The 23,538-nt window shown below is 45.4% G+C and overlaps 1 protein-coding gene across 2 annotated transcripts; it reads right to left on the bottom strand.

Annotated features, from left to right (window-relative positions):
* Positions 1 to 223: 223 nt before the first annotated feature.
* LOC308285596 (ETS-related transcription factor Elf-1-like) lies at positions 224 to 12,692 on the bottom strand. 2 transcript variants are annotated; one of them, XM_080726387.1, is made up of 7 exons: positions 12,577 to 12,692; positions 12,188 to 12,311; positions 5,253 to 5,360; positions 4,298 to 4,450; positions 4,135 to 4,209; positions 3,362 to 3,557; positions 224 to 2,651 (listed from the first exon to the last, which is right to left on the bottom strand). In XM_080726387.1, exons 1-7 carry the CDS (start codon positions 12,637 to 12,639, stop codon positions 2,030 to 2,032), a joined length of 1,341 nt encoding a protein of 446 aa, XP_080582513.1. In that variant the 5' UTR covers positions 12,640 to 12,692; the 3' UTR covers positions 224 to 2,029. The 2 variants fall into 2 exon arrangements, with proteins under 2 accessions (XP_080582513.1, XP_080582514.1); XM_080726388.1 differs by lacking the exons at positions 12,188 to 12,311; positions 12,577 to 12,692 and adding an exon at positions 6,655 to 6,795.
* Between the last annotated feature and the right edge of the window lie 10,846 nt (positions 12,693 to 23,538).

Genomic DNA, 23,538 nt, shown 5'->3' with positions numbered 1-23,538 from the left:
TACTGTACAAATGGAACCAAATGGACCTGTAAGGCCGGGTGGAGTGATGTATAAGCATCAGTGTAACTTCTCTCAAGGGTCTAGACAACAGGATACATTTTAATGTTTAGGCTGTGTTGTCAAAAATGATCATTAAACATAACATACTAAAGACTCAGAATTTGACAAAATTACAACTTTTTATTTTGTGAATATACCATTTCAATTTTTTCTTTTTTTGCTCACAAATTGCACGACAGAAAAAACGACAGAAATGGAACAACTTCGCCATCTCTGCTCCCAAGTTCCAAAAAAACACATTCATTTGACAAAAATATCAGACCTCCACGATAAAGCAAAGCAAGAAAATGCTTTATTTGGAAATGAAGTGAGGCACAGTTTTTGCATAAGATAACACAGAGAGGAGGAACCGTTTTAAGTATATTCTAGACAATTTCACCTTACGGGAAAATAAACAGCTGACCTCAATTCCATTATAGGGCCAACCATTTCACTCCTTGCATAGTGGTCTATGCAAGGAAGTGAAATGGTTAGCCCTATAATGAAATTGATTTCAGCAAGTTCAGAAGGTGGAACAAAGTTTGTGCATCAAAATTAAGTATTACAATCCTGAGGAATAAAATGGCAGCAAGGCACAAAGTCAAACATTTTCATAAATGTATATAATATACAATAGATTATAATATACACACAGAACAAGACTTTACAGGTCTAAATAAGCATCCATAACAGTTAAACTAAACAGTGTTTCACAAAGACCTATTACCAGCAATTGCATTTTTCAAAAGGCACTGTAGCTAACTGAAATGCTATGAGAATTTCTCAAAATTGATTGTCAACTAAGAGTGAACCTGCGTCCACTTTAGGTACATCTGACATACTGTATGCATGTACATAAACAGCGCCTTCAACTGAATTCAATAAATGACAACAAACCGTCGGTTTCAACTATGTACACAACATAGGAATAGATTTATAGAATGTATTTTATATGGAATGTTGTTCCCTCAATAACCATACATTAAACATAAAAACTTAAACAGGGACAGTTGGATCAGAATGAGCCAAGACACTGAGGCACTTTGAAAGGCAACAGCAGAAGTAAACATTAGTGCAAAGCTCTTTTTAAGGTAGAGGAATGAAAGAGAGCAAAAGAAAAAGAAAGAAAACACAACAGTGTATTGTTTAGGAAATCAGCTCCATTACAGCAGAGCGTAAGTGCAAGAGGGTGGTGTTGAGTCTCTGCAGAGTGGCTGTACATTCCAGTGCATTACTATCTTTGGTAGGGTAGACAACAGTCAGGGGTGGGCAACACGTCAATGTATTAATGTTGTGACATGAAACTAGATACTATAATTTTGCATATTCTAATCATATTCAATCATAATGGCAAGTGTTGTCTTTTCCTGGTTTTAATCACTTTAGCCCCATTTTACGCTTCAAAAATGTTCCCGGAAAATACCCTCACACGTTGTGAGGTTGTAGATCTGCTATATTTGGAAAATATATATATATATTATATTTTTATTTTATTTGTGTTTATTCATAAACAATACAATATCATCCTCACAATATTTATATTATATTTGGTCACAAATATTATGATATTTGATTTCGTCCATATCGCCCAACACTAATGACTATTACAGAAAACGATGCAGAGCTGAAATAATAATGTCACAAGTCATCCCTGTGTACACACACACAAAGCTCCAAGGCTATTAAATTCTCATTAAGAGGGAAAATTAGAATGCTGCGAGAGCCTGCGCTCTGTTCCGGACATCCCGAAGAGGAAGTGCCAATCTAGGATTACTAACAAAGGTTCCCGTCACCGTCTTAGTCATGAAGATCTATAAAAGGAAAAGAGAAAAAGAAAAAAGTGGGAAAATCGGATCCTAGATCAGTTCTCCTACTTGGGAGGAACACTTCATACATTTGGGCCTCAGTCTGCAGAGATTGTCATGACAACAAGGTGCGGCTTCTGTGATTGGTCCCGAGTCTGTGTGGGTTTACATGTGGGGTTTCAGTTCTATTGGTCAGAGCTAGTGAAGGGCATTAGCTGTAGGTCCCCCAGGTGGGTTGTGGTCTGTCCCGAGTATGGCTCCTCTTCAACTTTGATGGCGTGCGCAGTGGGCCTCTTACAGTCCACGGCCACCTCTGCAGCGGCCTGCCGCTCGCACAGGCTCCCCAGCAACTGGGCCGTCTTGAAGACGGAAGCGTGGCCCGCGGGTTGAAGAGACTGGACCCTCTGCAGGTTCTGGAGTGTCCGCAGCATCTCTGCAGACACGATGGGCAGGTGCTGCTGCTGGATGAGGCTGTTCACTGCAGGCCTCAGGACAGTGCCCCGCTGGGCCTGGGGACGTGCCGTCGTCCTGATCCGCTGGTTGGCTGAGGCCCGTGCCGAGCCGGAGGGCTTCTTCTCCGTTTGGCAAGGGTCTACGTCATCCAACGATTGGCCGCTTGAACAAGAGCTGTCCTCCGGGTTGTCGCTCATGTCCCCCTCGCCACCACTGTAGTCGCCATGGTCGTCGTTTTCCTGTTTGATCCCGTCTCCGTCTGTGATGTAGATCATGTTTTGGGGAAGTGAGGTGAACTGGTAGACCAGCCTCTGGCCCTCCACCTTGTTTAGGATGCCTCTCTGGTAGTAATACCTACGGAATTGGTACACAGATGAGCAGGATTAACAAACACAAACCGAACACTTGATTGTTGCTATTGTCTACAACATAATCCATCAGCAAAACCCTCCTTTTGCTTTCTGTGCAACACATTTTAAATACCACCACAACAGTAACAATGCAACAACCGTCTAGCTAATGCTAACAAGCTACCCACATCATGGATATATTTGGATCGAGTTATCTCTTGTGACAATTTGGCTGTCACACTCTGCCATATCAGGGACAGTCTCCCGTGCATACTGTATGGGTTCCACAATAACACTCCCCCGCTCACTATTTGGAAAGGCCTTGTGTACAACTGTGAATGGTTTCCAGAAATACAAACAAACCAAGACATTTAATTCCTCTCCCTGAACTGGATAATAGATTCCACTACACTTTTCTCCTGCAAACGTGTGGTGGATAAAGGTTTGACTAAGTGGAGATGAACTAAACACCTACACATCAATCATCATACTGCCAAACAGTCAGCTGTGTCATTAACGGCATTGAATTATCCGTCATTCTAATGACCATAGCCAAATAGAACATTAATAATTAGTATTATCACAACAGACTAAGTTGCGTACTGTACCACTATAGCAACCGTATGTTAGTGAACACATCCGAGCATGCAAAGAAAGCCTCCAATGTTACCGTTACTATAATGATATGCTAGCATAAGCATTCATTGGTCTAACCTAAGCGCTCTGCCCATGGTCTCGTAGTTCATGTCAGGCTTGTTCTTGTGTTTGCCCCATAGTCTGGCCACTGCCTTAGAGTTCACCAGCTTAAAGATGCCCGTGTGGGGGTTGGTCCATTTGATGTATCGAGGGCAGGACTTTGGATCTTGCAGTAACTCCATCAGGAACTGCCACAGGAACAGCGTATGTCCTCCTAGAGAGAAGAAATTATGTAATGCTAGTCATCTTACACATTTTTATTTATTTAAACCTTTGTAAAGATTTTTTTCTTTTTGTGCGACGCAGACGCATTGAGAGCTTGAAGATTGGCTATTTTTGCTGCGCAAACATGCTTTCATAGAACACAAGCTGGCTTCTATGGAATCCAAATTACTCAAATCAACTGAGAACTTTACTTTATGCACATCCCAATAACTTCATATTTCATATTCACATAGATCTGTTTCTCTTGCATTCTTGATCCAAAATCAAGGCCAGGTGGACCTGCCCAGCATTCTTATATGCTGCTGTCTGGAGCATTTGCATTTGTTTTTCCACTCATTTATTCAGGTTAAAGGACTGTACTGTAGCAAGATGATTCCATATGTAGACTAGCTGGACTATTATGGGAGACTTTGCACCTTTTTCTTCATGCGGTTACACTTTTATTCTATCTACTCATGCCAAGTACAGTTGTAATAAGTTGTATTCATGCATCTTTACGTCACAGGATACTTAAAACACAATTTCCACCAGAGGAAGAATAAAGTTGAGCTATACTTATACTATACCTTTGCTGTATCTGCCCTTCTTCACAATGATGTCAGGGGGAGGTGATTCCGCCCTCCGATGTCGAGATTTCTTTCCTGAACAGACAAAGAGCAAGCATATAATTACATCAAATAAAACCAATAGTTTTCAAACTGTTCAACATCAAGCCCTGAAGTAACTGACCTTTCTTTTTGGTTTGTTGCAGCCCAACAGTCTCCTTGGGACACATGTGCCACTGGGACTGGTCAACAGCTCCCACAAATCCCTCCGCGGACACGGTCACCTGGGTAACAGGAGCGCTGATGACATTGCCCAGTGACGAAAAGAACATCTGAGCTAGAAGGAGGGGGAGCCATAAGCAAATGTAATTAGTGAGCACACTGTCACCAGTATGTCTAGAAGATAGCGCAGCACAATCAGCTGCATGTCCTTCACACAAGAAAAGAAATGTAGAGGCCGTGTGTGTGTGTGAGTGAATACTGTTGAGAATTGTACTTAACCACTTAAGCCCCATTTTTTAAATGAATTAAGAATTTGCCCTAAATTATTTAGAGAATCACAAAGATGGGCTATTTTCAAAGCGATAATGACACATGCCCCAAATAGGGAGGCAAGGGGCAAAGTGGTTAAGTGAGAGAGAGAGAGAGTGAGTGAGTGTGTGTGTATTTGTACACTTTTATCTTTATGCTATATTGTACAGCAGGGGTCTTCAACAGGGGGTCCGGGACTCCTAGGGGGTCCTCAGAGTTACTACAGGGGGGCCACCAAATCCTTGTGTGATAGGATAATTATTTTAACTTAACAACTTGAACTCGCATACCTATTCTGAGAACTTTAGCCAAAAATAGCAGATCTGCAAGCTCTCAACGCCTCGCGCTGTGAGGCGTTGAGAGCCTGTAGATCTGCTATTTTCGGCAAATAGGTATCGTATGTAGAGGTAAAAACATTTCTGAAAATACACATCAACATGAATCTATGAAATCGATGAAAATCTGCATCAAACATTTATACAATATGTAGAGGGGGTCCCTGCTTCATCTCTCTCTCAGCTAAGGGGTCCTTGGCCTGAAAACGTTGAAGACCCCTGTTGTACAGCATACACAGAGGAGAGATAATGACTGTCTGGTGACAGACTAACAGTAGTGCTGTTCCAGGGAGAGGGTGTCGGGGGAGTCCATGTCGAGCAGTGAGTCCGCAGCAACCAGCGTTTCCATGGTCTCCTCTTCTCCACTCTCACAGGGTTCCACTACAGGCCAGACAGGAGAAAAGAGAAAAGCAAATCAACCCTGCAACAGGTGGAGGAGAGGGGAGGAGGATCAGGTTTAAAATCGAGGGCATATTTGATATGGGACGAGTGGGTCTGAACTCTGAAGCCAACAATCGGCTACATTCAGCAGACACCAACATGGCTAGATCAGAATAACCTAGACCAGGGGTCTTCAACAGGGGGTCCGGGAGTCCCTCAGAGTTACTACAGGGGGTCCTCCAAATCTTTATGTGATAGAAACTTTTTTTTCTCCTTTTTTATATTGACCACTTGAATCCTAGCATCCATATTCAGAGAACTTTAGCCAAAAATAGCAGATCTACAAGCTCACAACGGCGTTGTGAGCTTGTAGATCGGCTATTTTCGGCAAAGAGCTTTGGTGAGTAAAAGAGCGGTACAGAGTGAAAGGTCAAGTTTTATATTAAGCATTGACGGTTCAAGTTGTTAAATATCTGAAAACACAAATTGACTTGAATCCAAAATACACTGATGATTGTGCTATCAAAATATGAAACTATGGAATATATTAACAGGTTGTGGGGGTCCCTGCTTCATCTCTCTCTCAACTAGGGGTCCTTGGCCTGAAAACGTTGACCCTGCCCTAGACCCCCCCCCCCCCCCCCCCTGCCCTAGACCCCCCCCCCCCCCACCCACACACACACACACACACACACACACACACACACACACGGTCGTTGGCGATCCGATTAAACAAAACAAAGGAAAACTATAGCCTACTCTTTTAAAGAGATACCCTAAGTATCTCTGCACTGCACCCTATTTAGTTGAGATTAGTTCGACAACGTTTTTTTTGTTAAAAACGGTGCCCCTTTCAACACGTTTAGCGTTAGCAGTGGTGTAAAGAAGTAACTATAGTACATTTACTTTTAAGTACAATTTCGAGGTATTTGTACTTTATTTACTTGAGTATGTCCACTTTTCAGTACTTCTACTCCACTACATCTCAGTCCAGAGGCAAATATTGCACTTTTACTCCACAACAATTATAACTTATTATTATTAGTACTTTCACTCAAGTAAACTTGAATTGCGGACTTTTACTTGTAACAGAGTACTCCTACAGGTAACAAGTCTGTGTGGTAGTTCCTCCTATATTGCAGTATTGATATGAGTACTTTTTCCCACCACAGCACGTTAGGCTAACGGGTTGCCAAACAACTTAGGACAGTTGTTCGATCCCCACTGACACCTCAACTCTGCCGTGGTGAAACAAACAACAACGCGGTGGTGACGACGGCAGAGCAGAACTTACTTTTAATGCCCCGCACCGGCGAGTATCGAGCCATAGTAGCGGACATTATCTGTCTTTTACGTCTTCATGATGATAGAAATCATTAACTTTTTTTTTTCACGGACTGCCGTTGCGTTGTTGTGTTCTACTTCCTGAATGTGTCCAAGCCAAGGGGCGTGTTTCCTAAACCCACCAGGCTTGAGTTAAGACCCGCCTCGCGGAAACGCCCCTCAATAATCTTAAAGTATGAAAGTGCATTATGAACGTAAGACTTAGTGCAAAGCAAATACTGTACCTACTACCTAGTACCTATGGCTACCGTAGGCCTACTGATCCATTACAATAATACACGCAGAATACGGCCAAAGCCATATCCAAACTATAACAATTTAACTGATAATCAGTAAGAGTTTTTATTTTGAGCACAGTAGTGACAAATTAATAGCTTTCTCAGTACGTTTTTTTAACCACAGTACAAACTACAAAGTAAGTTTCAATTGATTTTTTTGATTTTTTTAGCACAGTTTATTTTGAGCACTGTAGTGACAAATTAATAGCTGTGTATTGTGCAAATGCAGGCTTTTCTCAGTCCATGTTTTAAGATTGTCTTCATGCCTTTACTAGGTCCGACTTTATCCAAGGATTTCAGCCACTCCAAGGTTGGCGGAAAAAATTACCTTTGGGAACTCAGATTGCTCCAAGGTAAATAAGCCACCACTGGAAGTTCTGGCGTTTCCGCGAGGCGGTCTTAACTCAAGCCTGGTGGGTTTAGGAAACACGCGTTGGTTCATCGTGTGTGCGACTGACGGCTCTTACTGCGCTTGCGCACCCCCTATCTCATCACCAGCAAGCACCAAAAATGGCCTTAGCTCTGAACTCACTGCCCTCTCCTACTGTACCTGCTAGGCTACTACTACTGTGTTTCTCAAACTTTCAAATGTCAAGGTCTCCCCAGATTTGCTTGGGTCAAGTAGACCCCCCTAAAGGAACCCACAGTGTCCCTGGAATCCACTTTGAGAAACACTGTACTACTATATCTACTATCAGTGGTGGGGAAAAGTAGGCCTAGGTCTACTCACATTTTTCACTCAAGTAAAAGTATCAATGCTGCAAAATAGAAATACTCTGTTACAAGTAGAATCCAGAGTTCAAAATGTACTTGAGGAGAGTAAAAGTACAAAAGTATTGGTATCAAAATGTATCAAAAGTAGTCAAGTTCAATTTAGAAATCCTTTGAAAATAGCAGATCTACAAGTTCACAATGTATCACATCGCGACAAATTGTGAACTTTCAAATGTCTGTGGTTAATGTAAACTAGTAACTAATGTTTTCATATCATTTTAGTGGAGTAAAGGTACCACCGTACCAGTAAGACTCCCTAATCGGGAGATAAGCGACCGTCAGGTCGCATACACAAACTTTAGAAGGCAATGGTAGCCAATCGGGAGGGAATATGGGAAATGGGACAGATCCATGTTGATGACATGACTTTAGAGTATACTGTGTACCGCTTTGTGTGATTCTAGGGCAAAATCTGTAGGAGCAGTGTCCAAAAATGTGTTTTGCAAAAATCAGTCTCATGGTATCTGAGATGTAGTGGGGTAGAAGTAAAAGTATTAACAATTGGAAATACTCCAGTGAAGTAAAGGTACCTCAAAACTGTACTTGTACAGTAGGCTACTTAAGTAAATGTACTAGGCCATGGCTACACAGAGCTGGATATTTCATATATCCCGTTTTTTTCAGATATCCACATAGAAAAATATCTAGGTCCACACGGAGCTGGATATTTCATATATCCTGGTTTTTCAGATATCCACATAGAAAAATATCTAGGTCCACACGACAAAGATATCTAGGTCTAACAAGCACACACACAGTAAAGTCTTCAAAGATATCCGGGTTCCCTGTCTACACGGATCCAGTGAATAGGATATTTTTCAATCTCTCCACTTATTTATCCGGTTTAAAAAATATCCAGTTTCACAGCCGAAATATCCAGCTTCGTGTGGCTGCAAGCCCCAACAGCACAAAAAAATGTCTAGCTTCAGAAATATCCAGCTCCGTGTAGCCATGGCCTTAGTTACACCACTATCTACCTGGTCTGTCTGCCTCACAAAACAAAGGTGCTACTGTGAGAGTCAACCTGTACAGCTGTGATTTCTCAAACCTTTTCATGCCAATTAAGGACCCCCAAATTAAAAAGTATTGGCCTTGGGGCCTCATTTGAAAATATGTTGTGCCATCACACAACATTTGTGTTGTTAAAATGTTTAAGAAATATTTTCTGAAAATAACGCATCTACATGCAAGCTCACAAGCTGTGTGCTTATAGATCCAAACCACTGCTGAACACTGCACTGCAAAATCCCAAGTGTTAATTTATAGCTGCCAGTGCCAAGCCGTGCCCGTGAATGTATTTTTCTACCAGAGATTGTAACCTAGGTCTACTGTGTGGGAGAGCAGACTTCTACTAATACTCCTCAAGCTAGAATCATTGCTTGGTCAGGGGAGATATTGTGTTTATGACCTTCAGGCGAGGCAACACTACTTATCAGCCAGCAACCCCAACACAAGGGCAGGGCCTACATTTCTCAATGGAAATGTGGGCGAGTGGAGTGTGAGTGGGGAGACCTATACTCCAACCACTGCAGATGTGCTTGTTAAATTGCATTAATATACTCTTCCATAAAGATTGGGTTAAATAACATTTGATTTATTTAAATAATTTACACCTTTTAAATGGGGTATTTCACTTGCCCCATTTCTTGCCTGGGCGCATTCAAACAAATTGCGTCTTTTATCGTTATATAATAAATCGTTTTTGTCACACAAAGTTCTTATGGGCAATCATGTTCAATCATTCTAATCCCCCAAAATCATGCTCTAATAATGACAATTGTTTGTCATTATTATCCCCACCAGGCCCGGAAGCCCAAAGGCGAGGGATTTTGTTTTCGCTCCTTCTGTCCGTCTATGAACAATTATTTGGGAAGGAGGTTCTTCCTTGGCCTCCCGGGAGTATGCGTGCAAAGTTTCACACTAATTGGTCCAGCCCTGCCTGAGATTAGCTGTTCATAGAAGCAAAAACATACGGACGGTACTCTGACTGAATTATTAGTGATGTAGTTAGTATTAATGAGCAAATTATACTAGATCAATATGTCTTATATTTTCACGGAAATAAATGGTCTAAATATTAGCTTTTTAGCCTCCACTTTCATTGGCCAGGTCAAATTTACCCAAAGACGTGTGTTATAAGTTGATACAGGAGGTGGTTGCAAATGCATGAAATGTACCATTTTCATATCATAATTAATTAGTACAGTGAATATTTCAAGCAGAAGTTTCATAGAGGAAATGGCATGAAATGTACACATTGTCCTTGATGTTGAAAATGTCAGAGTAGTACAGGGGAGGAGAGTAGCAGACCGGAAGTGCCGTCGCTGGAGCCTGGTGACAGGGGCTCTTCAGTATTTCACTCGCTGTGATGTAGACTAAATCACATCTTGTTCACCCTTTTAACGCATTCACAGGCCTCTCCAAGGTAGGCAACATTATTATTTCACATAATCGGCTCTTGTGTTAATGTTTTATGTAAGAAATCTGACTTTATTGACTTTAAAATTGACTTAAATTAACTTGGAGAGGCCCGTGAATGCGTTAAAAGGGGGAAAAGACGTGATTTAGTCTACTTACCAGCGAGTGAAAATGCCTTGGTTACAATGGAGTTGGTGATATTCCTGCTGAAGAGCAGCAGGAATATCACCAGACTCCAGTAGGCTAAACAGTGACGTCACGTCCGCTTTCCACGCTTACAATGGGAGTCGACGTAAGTGTCAGAACTCTCTCTTTCTACGGGCCTGGAAAATGTAAAAACTGACCCATGTGTTCCACATTAAATTTGACACATTCTAGTCGGGCAGTGGGTGGGTGTCATTTTAGTAATTTGAACATCCTGTAGCCATAATTGTCCAATGCTAGTGGGTGTCAGGTGCCTTGGGCAGGATACATGTCTTACCAGCACACTTTTTTTCTCTCTCTCTTTTTTCTTTTTTTTTTTTTCTTTTCTTTTTAGGTGTTGAGTGGTCGTGCAGTCCTCTCACAACCTGCACAAACTGCCATGTGTAGACGGACCCAAGAAGGTGCAGCTTTCTTGCTCGGAGTGTGCATCTCCTAGCCTTTGCCTACAGAAGCAGAGCCTACAAGGCAGCAGGCGGTTGGGGTCAGAGCTTTCTTCTCCTGACCTAGACAGTTCCTGAAGAGGAATGACCAACCAGCAGCAGGCGTTTTGGAATCAGAGTTTCCCTCTCCTATCTGATGTGTTGGCTAGACTAGGTACCATCGGACATACCATACAGGCATGCAGAAGAACCTGGTCAGACAATAGGGACATTTCCTTAGCCAAAGGGCCCTTGCTGAGGTACATTTCTACCTCTCTATAGCCTGCAGTAGCAGTTTAACGTCATACCCAGGACAGCCGATGTTAGTAAAGCATGAGGAATGTATCAAACTACCCAAATTCACCAGAACACAGGAAATGACACCTTTGCAAGGGCGAGTCGTCCTGTAGACACCAGGAACACAACAATGCTGTAGGTTTCTTAGGCTGTTGTTGTTTTTATAAAATGTCAGATAAAATGAATGTCAAATATTGAAATACTGAAACGACTTAAAACTGTTTGAGGTTGAAGTGGTTATCATGTGTTTTGTAATAATCAAAATATACAAAGTAACTAGTAATTGAAGTTTTAATAGGAGTGGAGTAAAAGTACAAAATCTTCCGCTGAGATGTCGTGGGATAGAAGTAAAAGTGTTGACAATTGTAAATACTGAAGAAAGTAAAAACACCTCAAAATCGTACTAAAGTACAGTACTTGAGCATGTGTAGCTTTACACCAGTGGTTCTCAACCTGAGGGTGGGGATCCCCAGGGGGGTCCCCAAATTATTTTGGTGGGGTCCCCAGATGATTAACTTAATGTGAAACATTGTTTTCTCACTCAACAGTAAATAAACCAACTTAAATATTAAGTGTATAGAGGGTATATATGCACATATCTAAAGTGACAATTAAGGACTTTTTAACACCTCTAAAATGACAAATTAGGGGCGCCCGCTGGCCTACTGGTCCAGGCGCATGTCATTTAGGCATTGCCACATAGGCATGGATGCCTGGCGGCATCGCCGATTCGATTGACTTTTGCCGCATGTCACTCCCCATCTCTCCCCCCATTTCCTGTCAGTCTACTGTCCTATCCAATAAAGGCATAAAAGCCCCAAAAAACTAAACTTTTAAATGACAAATTAAACATTGTCCAAATATTAGAGGCAGAAATTGTGAAAAAAGCCGATCTGAAGAAAGTAACAGCGTTGTGAGCATGTAGATCTGCTATTTTCACAATAGAACCGTGTTATACAAAATGTAATGCCTCAACTCTTAGTGCTCGTCAGGGGAGGGGGGTCCCCAGTTAAAATAAGATTATTTTGGGGGTCGCGGCCTGAAAACTTTAAGAACCACTGCTTTACACCACTGTGTGTCTGTGAATGCTTACCTTTCTGCAGAGGCTGGTGGTCGTCTATGTAGGACTGTTCACAAGTCAGTCCAGAGTAAGAGAGCAGGTGTGTATCGGGTACCTGTTCAACAATCACTGCCGGGTAAGCGGGGTGCCCCTCCAGCTGTGAAACGGGATCACAAAAATTACAATTTAGGCAAATAACCTAAATCTATAATCTGTACATTTCAAACTATAGACGATAGGATGCCAAGGTCTACAAATTAATCTGGCATCTGTCTACATAACTATGCTATCTAAATTACATTTTAGCCTTGGCATAAGATTCAATGCATCAATCAAAATGCACCTGAGCACATGCTGTACTTCCACACACACGTTCACTCAAATTTTCACCCACGCCAGTGTAAGGCCTCCGTTTTATTTACCTGTGACATGTTGTCAACATGATCACTGGCAAAATCAAAGATGAGTTCAGTCTCCTGCAGCATGGTTAAATGTACAGCACACAGACACACACAAGAACAGACACTCTACGATGACGATGGCATCTCCAGGGCCAATGCTTCTACTGCGCTGGCTTGATATGTCTTTGCGTATAAACAGATCCAGTTGGGCCGAAGATCTTCTCCAACAATAGTGAACTTGTCTGAATCGAGTCTCTCGGAAGAGTGTTCACTCCAGCATGCATGCAGTGGTGTTTGTCGCTTTCCATCCAGTTAGTATTGTCCACAGTAGAGAAGCTACAAGACGATATTAATTGACCAGAGAGAGGTTGTCACAGGAAGTTCACGCTCGCTCTGCTTCTCGTGCGCTTGATGAGGAAGCGGGGGCCGCCAATAACCGTCCTGTGGTCTGTGACTGAACCTGCCAAAATGAGAACAGAGAGAGAGAGAGGCCCATGTGCATGAGAGAGAGAGAGAGATGGAGAGTTGCCACATAGTTGTTCACACCTGCTATAAGAGAAGTGCAACAGTGTTTAATACAAACCCAAAAGATTGAGATGTGGCCTGAGCCGTCAGTCTAAAACACACACACAAATGAACACCATAGTTTGATAAATATATCTCTCTCCCTCTCTGTCTCTCTGTCTCTGTCTCTTTCTGTCTCTCTCTCTGTCTGTCTGTCTGTCTGTCTCTCTCTCTCTCTCTCTCTCTCTCTCTCTCTCTCTCTCTAACACATCTCACTCCCTCTCTCTCTCTCTCTCTCTCTCTCTCTCTCTCTCTAACACATCTCACTCCCTCTGTCTTATCTTGCCACCGAAAGAGGCCAAACCAGTAACAGGAAGGAAGTTTCTGCATCTAAATGTGTAACCATGCCTACAAGTGTTTGTGTGTGTGTGTGTGTGTGTGTGTGTGTGTGTGTGTGTGTGTGTGTGTGTGTGTGTGTGTGTGTGTGTGTGTGTGTGTGTGTGTGTGTGTGTGTTGGGGGGGGGGGGGGGGGGGGGGGGGTAGAGGGGGGCCAGCTGTACATTACACTTGAAGCTGCAAGAAAGAGCGAGAGTTTGTGTGTGTGTGTGTGTGTGTGTGTGTGTGTGTGTGTGTGTGTGTGTGTGTGTGTGTGTGTGTGTGTGTGTGTGCGCGGGCACGTGTGTAGATGTGTTGTGTATGTATTGAAGCTGCAATCTTTTCTTTTTTCTTCTTCTTTTGCACAGCAGCAGTACATGGCTCAGCGGTGTGTGCCACAGGTTCACAGGTCACAACAGCATGACTGCAAGGCCGGACTCTACACACTTTAGAACAATCACCTTTCCTCACCACTCCTTCTGTGCTGCAGTCATCAAATCCCCCAAAGTAAGTTTTTATCTCTAGTTCCTCTCTAGAGTAGATCAATTCTGGATGTTGGAAATTGGAGTCACTTCAGTATTTCTAAGATAGAGGTTTGGGGACATGAGCTTGGGAGAAGTAGCCTACTGCACATGAACCACTAGACCCTATTCCAAAACATCTGAAGCTTTTCTTTTTGCTATAATGACATGACCAGGGTGAAAGCGGTTGAACAAGTAGTGGTCACGTAGTTCTCCGTCAGTAGAGAGACCAGGCCATCCTCATACACGCAGATAAGAGGTGGAGCTTGTGTCATATAGTCACAAGCTGTACCCATAACAATAATTAGCTAGCCAACGTGAAGTGGTTTCTTGACAATAATATTCAAATTGCCAGAACATATAATAAGGCCAAGGATGAATGACACCCATACATCACAAGCACGATAGTCCGTCTTTATAAACACTCCCTTGTTCTCCTCTCTATACATCTCACCTGTCCGTTAGCATAATCCCGGTGATTGCGTAACTTGAAGCTAAATAAATCGACCGTTAAACCTGCTTCCCTCTATTGCTGTTGTACCATGACCTCTCTCTCTCTCTCTCTCTCTCTCACACACACGCACGCACGCACGCACGCACGCACGCACATACACACACACACACACGTGTCAAATTACAGCAAAGGGTACCATAGCGTTGGCATGGTGCCATCTGCACACCTGCATGTACTACCTCAGTCCCTCCCTGAACAAACTGAAGCTCTCAATACTCTCTGGCTGGTGTAATAACTTAATAGCTCATTGCTTGGGTTTCAATTATCTCGACAAAAGTAACTGGCGGGAGAGAAGGTATTCATGCGTCATTTGTGCCACTCTACTACTGATACTTCCGAAATGCATGTTTTTCGAGAAGCAATCAGCTGACCGCAGGGCGTTGTGTGTGTGTGTGTGTGTGTGTGTGTGTGTGTGTGTGTGTGTATCAGAGAGAGAGAGAGAGAGAGAGAGAGAGAGAGAGAGAGCGAGAGAGAGTGGGCTGGAGGTGCGGTGTGTCTAGGTCTGTTATCACACAGGAAGCACAGCCCAGTTAGGAGGCACCACTTCCTGAGCAGAGGAGGTCCACTGGGCCTGCCATACAGCCTGATTCATGCATGCTTCGTCGCACAACTCATGCACCCAAAATAGCAGACCTGCAAGCTCACATTGCGTTGTGGATGCTACATGTTGTGAGCTTGTAGGTCTGCCGTTTATGCAACATACCGCCGTGCAACAGAGCATAATTTTGGGCTTACCACGGGCAACATCTCTGTCAGCAATGGCACTCTCATTCTCAACTCCTGATTTTTGCTGCTGTTGGTGCTTGTTCATTTGCTTAGATGTGGTAGATTGAGGACTGGTACTCAATTTAGCATTTGATTATGTGAACTTTGGAAAACAAAGGTCAAAAACATTTATGCACTTGCAAAGCAACGTTATTTTCTTTTGAAAACAACGTTGATATTTCACCACAAATAAAAGTATCAACTTGTGTGAATGAAATTATATCAGTGGTATAGCAAAGGCAGACCACCAGCGATGGTATCTGGCACGGTACATTATTTTGTTAATTATTTACATCTGACAGTCCAAACAGCTATATTATAGTCATATATTGTAAATAATTATAGTATTAGTATATTATATGATCCTCCCACCTGCAGAATGATTTGATTAATGTTGAGAGTGAATCACAAGCAGGAACTTAAGACAATACACTGCTTCTGTCCATATCCAGAGACCTTGAACTCTCGGTTCTATGAAAGAGCTTGTTTATTCAGTTTGAAAAGGAGTATGTCTGTCTCCAGATAAAGGTTTTAATTAACTAAATGTCTTCTATATGCAACATTCAAGGATGTGACCTGCACAATGATTACCCAAGCATTTCTATCAACATCTGTTACAGCAGGGTTAGGCAACCTTAGGCACGGGTGCCAACATCGGCACAGGGGAGGGTGATCACCGGCACACTGGCAGAAGTGTGAGAGAGAGGATTTTTATTTTAAAAACAAATCTTTTTTTTTAACGTGGTCAATTAAATGAAGTTAGCTAATGTATAGCCAATTACATCTTGCACAAAATTCTACATTCATTAAAACTCTGAACTCTGACTGCATGGGGAGGGAGTTGGGGAGATAGGTGGATTATTGCTCTGGGTCTAATGATAGTTATAACAATGTCCTGCCAAACAAAATATGTCAAAATCTTTGTCATTAAGGGGCGCCCGCTGGCCTAGTGGTCAAGGCGCATACCACATACTAGGCTATGATGCCTGCTGGCGTCGCCGGTTCGATTCCCGATCCGGAAGACCTTTGCCGCATGTCATTCCCCATCTCGCTCCCCATTTCCTGTCAGTCTACTATCCTATCAAATAAAGGCATAAAAAGCCCAAAAAACGAATCTAAAAAAATATATATATATTTGTCATTAAAATGTATGTTGACATGGCACACTGACACAAAACAAATGCTATCTCATTTCCATCGACAACTTCCCATATGCATAAATACCCAATTGTCCACATGCATCATTCATACTCATTGCTCAAATCAACACCTTCCTTACTCACTACATGAACACAACTACGCAGTAGCTGCAATGTAACTGTGAGGGCTATGCGGCCCTAACTTCTAGTGGGATTATCATTAATACAATCTTGAATGTAGTATTAATATTTTTTTTCTGTAGAACATAATTAGACCAATTTCAATTTGGCCCGTAAACGCATCAAATCTCATACTGATACTGCAGATGTCAGTCACATGCTTATAATGCTACATAGCAGTGTTGATTTTGTCGACTAAAACTATGACGAAAAATGTTTGTCGACTGTGTTTTTTTCACAGTCGACAAAAACTAAGCTGTGGTGACTAAAACTAAGACTAAATATATTGACAATTTCGTCAACAAAATAAAAACTAGACTAAAACGTTAGGGAGGGAGGAGAGGGAGAAGAGAGTCAGAGAGAAGAGAGAGCGTTGCGACGCGTTGTGAGCTTGTAGATCGCCTATTTTCAGCACACAACCAAGTGTAAAATCTGTCATTACGATGCCATCAAGGCCTGCCAAAATACATTTTAGTCGACTAAATCAACTGTAGCTTTAGTCGCCTAAAATCCTATGATATTTAGTCGACTAAAATTAGACTAAAACTAATATTTTTCAGGTGACTAAATTATGACTAAAACTAGTGCCGCGCACTAGTGCCGCGCTGCGAGCTTGTAGATCTGCTATTTTTGAAAAGTTGTGAAAATGTGTGAAAATCTTTGAATATATGTATTTTTTAAGCGAACATTTCTAACTCAAATTTTGCTTCTGGGGGTCCCTGGAACTAAATATTTTGAGGTCATCTTGGGGGTCCTTGACATAGGTTTCTTGCACACATTTTCACGATTTTTCAAAAATAGCAGATATACAAGCTCGCAGCGCGGCACTCGGTGCCGCGCTGTGAGCTTGTATATCTGCTATTTTTCAATAGTTAACATTCTTGAATCCTTGTACCCATGGCCCAGAATTTGGTGTGACGCCCCTAACAGAGGCCACAATTCCTGTCTCATACAAGCAGCTTATCATAATAGACCAGGGAGCCATTTAACTAATGTCATGTTCAGAATGTACCGGTACATCCACTACATCATAGGCCTAACAGTCAATGGGTAACATCAGGGGCGTCACACCAAATTCTGGGCCCTGGGTACAAGGATTCACTGCGGGCCCCCCATGAATGTTAACTATTGAAAAATAGCAGATATACAAGCTCACAGCGTGGCACCGAGTGCCGCGCTGCGAGCTTGTAGATCTGCTATTTTTGAAAAATCGTGAAAATGTGTGCCAAGAAACGGTAGGTTCCGTACGGAACCATTGTTTACTTAGATATGGAAGGATGACCTCCCACTTGGGTAATGACGCCCCCTGGCGATCATTCAGAGAAACTACTTCAGCTCCCGTACTAACGTAGGTAGGAAGGGCCTGTCACTCAAACCGGAGTGACCCGCCTCCAGGCTATATAAGCCCCCGGAGGCGGAAGTAACATCCTCTTAATACCACTCTCTGCCACATTCAGTGAAACAGAGGGGCATTACGTGGGAGGTCATCCTTCCATATCTAAGTAAACAATGGTTCCGTACGGAACCTACCGTTTACTGTCAATATTCCAGGATGACCTCCCACTTGGGATTCTTAAACTCCCCTCTAAGCCACAACCTACTCTCATACCCCCACACACCCCTCATACGGGTGAGCACAGCCCAAACGGGCGTGACCCATCACCCAGAAGGTCCCAGGCCCACCGGACCTGGGTGTGAAGGCATGAGAAAATAAGGAGAGACCCTGACAGACCGAAGTCCGCCTCATTCAACTAAATGAAAAGGACAAGTCCGCCTTATAAGTAAGACACACTATATAAGGAAAACACAGGGTCCCCCCCAAAATACCCCAGGTGGCTACATGCCCACCTGTGGGAGGGGAAGATCCGACTCCTCTATGACGTAGAGGAGGCAACTGCACCCAGAACCGAATGCGCTAGCGAAGAGGATTCGATATCCAGGTGATAGTAGGCTGCAAAGGTAGAAGGCGAAGACCAATTCGCCGAAACACAAATCTCCTGAACGGAGACTCCCTTTGCCAGTGCCCACGAAGTAGCCACACCTCTAGTGCTATGGGCTTTAAGTGCCTCCGGCACTTCCACACCCGCACTAGAGTAAGCCAGCCTAATAGCATCCACAATCCACCTCGAAAGAGTGGGTCTAGACACCGGCTTTCTGACAAGAACATTGCCCATTTCTACAAAGAGCTGAGAAGAAGCTCTAGAACCAGCAGTCCTGTCACAGTAGGCCTTCAATGCCCTGACAGGACAAAGGCAATTCAGCCGCTCATCCTCCGCCGAGACAAACGGAGGAGGATGAAAAGCCAGAAGAACAACAGGCTCCTTAGGGACCACCATGTTCTTAGGAACAAACTTAAGATGAGGCTTGAGCAACACCTTGAGATCATTGTTCATAAACTGCATGCACTCCGCAGACACCGAGAGAGCTTGCAGGTCACCAACTCTTTTAGCCGTGGCCAAAGCCAGCAAAAGAGCCGTCTTGAAACTCAAAAGTTTCAAAGGCATCCCTACAAGCGGCTCAAAGGGAGCCCGACATAGGCCCCCTAGAACCACCTGCAGATCCCAAACTGGGAACAAAGACCTAGTCACCGGCCTCAAACGTTCAACTCCTTGCATGAACTTGATGACCTCCGGGACTTTAGAAGGTGCCTTGCCCGCCACCCCCAGGTGACAGGCATTAATAGCCGCCAAATACCCCCTAAGGGTAGAAAATGCTAGACCACTTCTCAAGCGGTTCTGCATAAATTCCAGAATTTCCTGGGCTGACGCCACATGAGCCACCACAGGTGGAACACGCGACTCGCACCAGTCCTCAAAGGCATTCCACCTTCCATCATAAGACGCCCTCGTAGAGGGCGCCTTAGCACTCTGAATGGTATCAACCACTTCAGAAGAAAAACCGGCTGCCAGCAGGTTTAACCTTTCACGTGCCAAACCCACAGGTCTAGGACCTGCAGGCCTTGGTGGAAGATCTCCCCCCTGGCCTGACTCAACAGGTCCCTGCACTGAGGCAGCTGCCAACCCGGTTCGCAAAGGAGAGGGGCGATCGCCGATCTCCACGTGCCCTTGTAGGGAGCCACCAGGAGCATCTCCAGACCGAACCTCCTGACTCTCTCCAGAGTGGGTCGGATTAAGTCGAAGGGGGGAAACGCGTACAGTAGACCTCTCGGCCACGTGTGCGCTAAGGCGTCCAACCCCAAGGGAGGACTGCCCTTCACCGCGAAGAACAACGGACACTTCGTATTCTCCGCTGACGCAAACAGGTCCGCCACTGGCTGACCAAACTTGCGAAAAATCTGGCTCACCACCCTGGGGTGGAGAGACCAATCCTCGTAGCGAGGACCTCCCCTGGACAGGAGATCTGCTCCGCTGTTGAGGAGACCTGGGACGTGTGAGGCCCTGATCGACTTGAGGCGCGACAAGCACCAAACCGTCAATTCTCGAGCCAGACGGTCCAGTGGCAACGACGACAGGCCCCCCTGTTTGTTGACATAAAACATGGCCGTCGTATTGTCTGTCCTGACCAGGACGTGACAATGCAAAATCCAAGGCTCGAAATGCTTGAGCGCCAGGAGTATAGCCATCAACTCCAAATAGTTGATGTGACGACCCCTCATCTCCAGAGGCCAAAGCCCCTGCGCTGTGCGCCCCTCGAAAGTGGCTCCCCATCCACTGAGACTGGCGTCTGTCGTGATCGACTTGTGGGAAACCACCTCGCCAATCGAGACTCCGCTGGTGAGGAACCCCTCCACCAGCCACGGAGACAGGGCGATCGCGCAGGAAGGGGAAACCGTAACCTTCTTGTACTTCAAGGAGGGCGGGATCCCGAGGGATAACATCCATCTTTGAAAAGGTCTCATATGAAACCTGCCCAAACGCAACAGATGTACTGCGGAAGCCATCATTCCCGTCAGTACCATGCAACTCCTGTAAGTGACCTCCTGGCCCACTTGAAAGGAGTCGAGACATTCCCGAAACCTGTCCACCCTCTCCTCTGAGAGACGGGCCGACATGTCGGATGAGTCCAGAAGGACCCCAATGAATGTAAGACGACTTGCTGGAGTCAGCATGCTCTTGCCGTGGTTGACTATGAAACCTAAGGCCTTCAGGTGAGCCAAAACCACTTGTGTGTGACGCGCCACTTCGTGGGCGGAGCTCGCTGAAATCATCCAATCGTCGATGTACGTCGCCAACCTGACGCCCTGCCGTCTCAGCGGGGCGATGGCTGCTTCGGTCACTTTCACGAAAACCCTCGGGCTCAGTGACAGACCGAAAGGGAGTACTGTATACTCGTACAGGCGACCCTCGAAGGCGAACCGAAGGAATTTCCTGTGTGGGGGATAAATCTGGACGTGCTGATAAGCATCCTTCAGATCCACTGAACAGTGGAAATCCCCTTGCCTGACCGACCGTAACATGGTGGGTACTGTTAGCATCCTGAAAACGTACTTCTTCAGGTACACGTTTAGTGCCTTTAGGTCCAGGATGGGACGTAGCCCCCCCCCCTTTTTGGGCACCAGGAAATAACGGCTCCAAAATCCCATGCGGGATTGGGTCCTGTCCAGCTCCACTATAGCACCCTTGCTTAGCAATGAGCTGATCTCTTCTCTCAAAAGACTTGCTTTTAAACCACGTGCTCTGGTATGAATAACCCTGCTCGAAAGCGGGGGTATGTCTGCGAACTGTAACCTGTAACCCCTGGTTATCGTTCGAAATACCCAATGGCTCGGGTTGCATAACTTCCACTGGCGCGCACAGCGTGCTAGCGTGTTTTGAGCGAGAGAAACCCCACCACTGTGCTTCCGTGACGGCGGAGCTTTTTGGCGGCCGGACCGGAAGTGGGGAACCTGCGTATCCGTATCCGGAACGACCGGATGCGGAGCGCAAGGGTTCAATAGGCCGCATGGCGGAAACACCTTCTGGTTGTACCGCTTGACTAGCGGAGCTATTTTGCGGCGGGACCGGAAGTGGGGAACCTGCGTATCCGTATCCGGAACACCCGGATGCGGAGCGCAGGGGTTCAATAGGCCGCAAGGTGGGAACACCTTCCGATTGTACCGCTTGACTAGCGGAGCTCTTTTGCGGCCGGACCGGAAGCGGGGAGCTAGCGAATCCGTATCCGGTGAAACCGGAAGCGTTCGGTTTTGGCTCGATAGAGCGACAGGAAGAGCAAAGCGATTCGACTGATAAACAGACTCGCCCACAACTAAAGCATTCTCCCCTGACAGGAGAGGAACTTTTACGTTTAATACCTGCTCTAAGGCCTTTATGCTTGTCCCTTGACCCGGGCTCATAGTAGGCCGACAGAATTTCTGACTCAAGGTTAAATTCATAGCATCGCTCACGCGAGGGAAAATCCACTCGCGCGCATGAGGAACCATATAATTGTTTGACGTTAACATTACTGGTTGTTGATAAAACCTCTGACTGATTAAAGAGTCCTGACGGGACTCCATCATTCTTACAGGAGGCATGCATAAAGGATTCATGTTGTCGACGCGAGGGATATCCCACTCGCGCGCTTGAGGAACCACATAATTGTTTGACATTAACATTACTGGTTTCTGATAAAACCTGTGATTGATTATCGAGTCCTGACAGGACTTCATCATTACTACAGGAGGCATGCACGATGGGGTCGTCTGTGCTAGTGCGAGAGAGTTGGACAGAGACAGACTTTGTTCTTTCAACATGTTTATTGCCGACACAGGAGGCATCAAAATTAACATTTTCATTTCCCCGACACGGGGTACCGAAAAACGCCCTCGTTTGGGGGGAGGGGGACCGAGAGACACCTCGGACCCCCGCCCCAGCACAATTCCCCTCTTCAGAGTGTCATTTGCGCTGTCCCCTACCGCGGCCACCGCGGTATGAAGACTGCTGCCTGCCATCCTTGGACGGGCGGCGCGGCTGAGCGCGCTCGGGAACTACAGCCTTGGTGCGGGGCCTGTCAGGCGCCCTGGCTGCAGAGGCTCCCCTGGAGGAAGACGAGTGCTTCTTAAAAGAAGCAGAGCGGCCCCTTTCCTTGGCGCGGGAGGAGCGGGACGTCCTCCTAGCTTGCTGCGGTTCATCCTGTGGCACTGTGGTGGACTCGACGATGTCCTTAGCCGCCTTGAAGAAGGTAACTCTACCCTGCAGCAGCTCCAAGCCCCCACCCATGAGGGTGGTGGGACTGTTCTCCATATTTATGAGAGACTTGTACATCTCCCCGCGAGGACCTAGAGGCTTCTCGCCCACGTCCCTCTTAGGCTCGAGGTCGACATAGTCGAGCCAGCGGGCTCTCTCAGACTGGAGGTTGTAGTCCATGGACCTGCCCATCCACTTAACCGCATGCCAATTGACCTTCAGCATGATGTCAAATAGAGTGTTCAGTTCAGCTGTGTGCTCCCCCGTGGGCAGACCTTTGACCAGGTCCTTGGTGGAAGCGAGCAAGAGCTGGATCAGATTTAGGTCCTTAGCGGCCAGAGCAGCGGACCGGTAGGCGTTACGAGCCCTGTCCGACTGCAGCTTGTCCTCCAGGACAGTGAACCCCGGCGGGTTGGTGCCGACGGGGCCAACAAACGGCCCGTTTTTAGCCGTGCCTACATCTTTGTACTGGGGTCTGACGGAACTCAGAAAAGATTGTGCCAACAGGTGGTCCAGGTTAGGGCAGGTGGACATGCCTGCCTCCGCACCGCCCACCAAATCCAGCACAGAGAAAGGCAGCTTCCTGGGGTCTTTATGTGTCTTCCATGAGGAATGGAGGGCCTTGGTGAAACCTTTCACCAGCGGCAGCCTGGAGAGGACATACGGGGCGGGAACCGAAGGCTCCTGCCCGGGCATTTCATCATCATCCTCTGCCTCTTCAGAGGGGAGAGGAGGTGGCAACTCCTCTCCAACTCTGGCCAGAGCTCTCATGTAGACTGTGAGATGATCCAGCATTTCTGCTGCAGAATCGACGTCCTCTGCTCCCGCTTCACTCGCTTGACTGGCGGGTGGAGGGGCAG

The sequence above is a fragment of the Nannobrachium achirus genome (assembly GCF_963921795.1).
Source record: "Nannobrachium achirus genome assembly, chromosome: 5".
Lineage (NCBI taxonomy): Eukaryota > Metazoa > Chordata > Actinopteri > Myctophiformes > Myctophidae > Nannobrachium > Nannobrachium achirus.
Note: the sequence above shows the minus strand (reverse complement) of the source record. Positions and strands in the feature narration are given on the sequence as shown.

What these genes read in the sequence shown, in the direction of transcription:
- LOC308285596 (XM_080726387.1), bottom strand. Translation starts at nt 12,639, where the DNA reads ATGCTGCAGGAGACTGAACTCATCTTTGATTTTGCCAGTGATCATGTT. An exon ending in ATGTTGACAACATGTCACAG is followed by an intron (nt 12,312 to 12,576) that starts GTAAATAAAACG and finishes CCCGTTTCACAG; the next exon opens with CTGGAGGGGCACCCCGCTTA. An exon ending in GAAGGGCAGATACAGCAAAG is followed by an intron (nt 3,558 to 4,134) that starts GTATAGTATAAG and finishes TCTTCTCTCTAG; the next exon opens with GAGGACATACGCTGTTCCTG.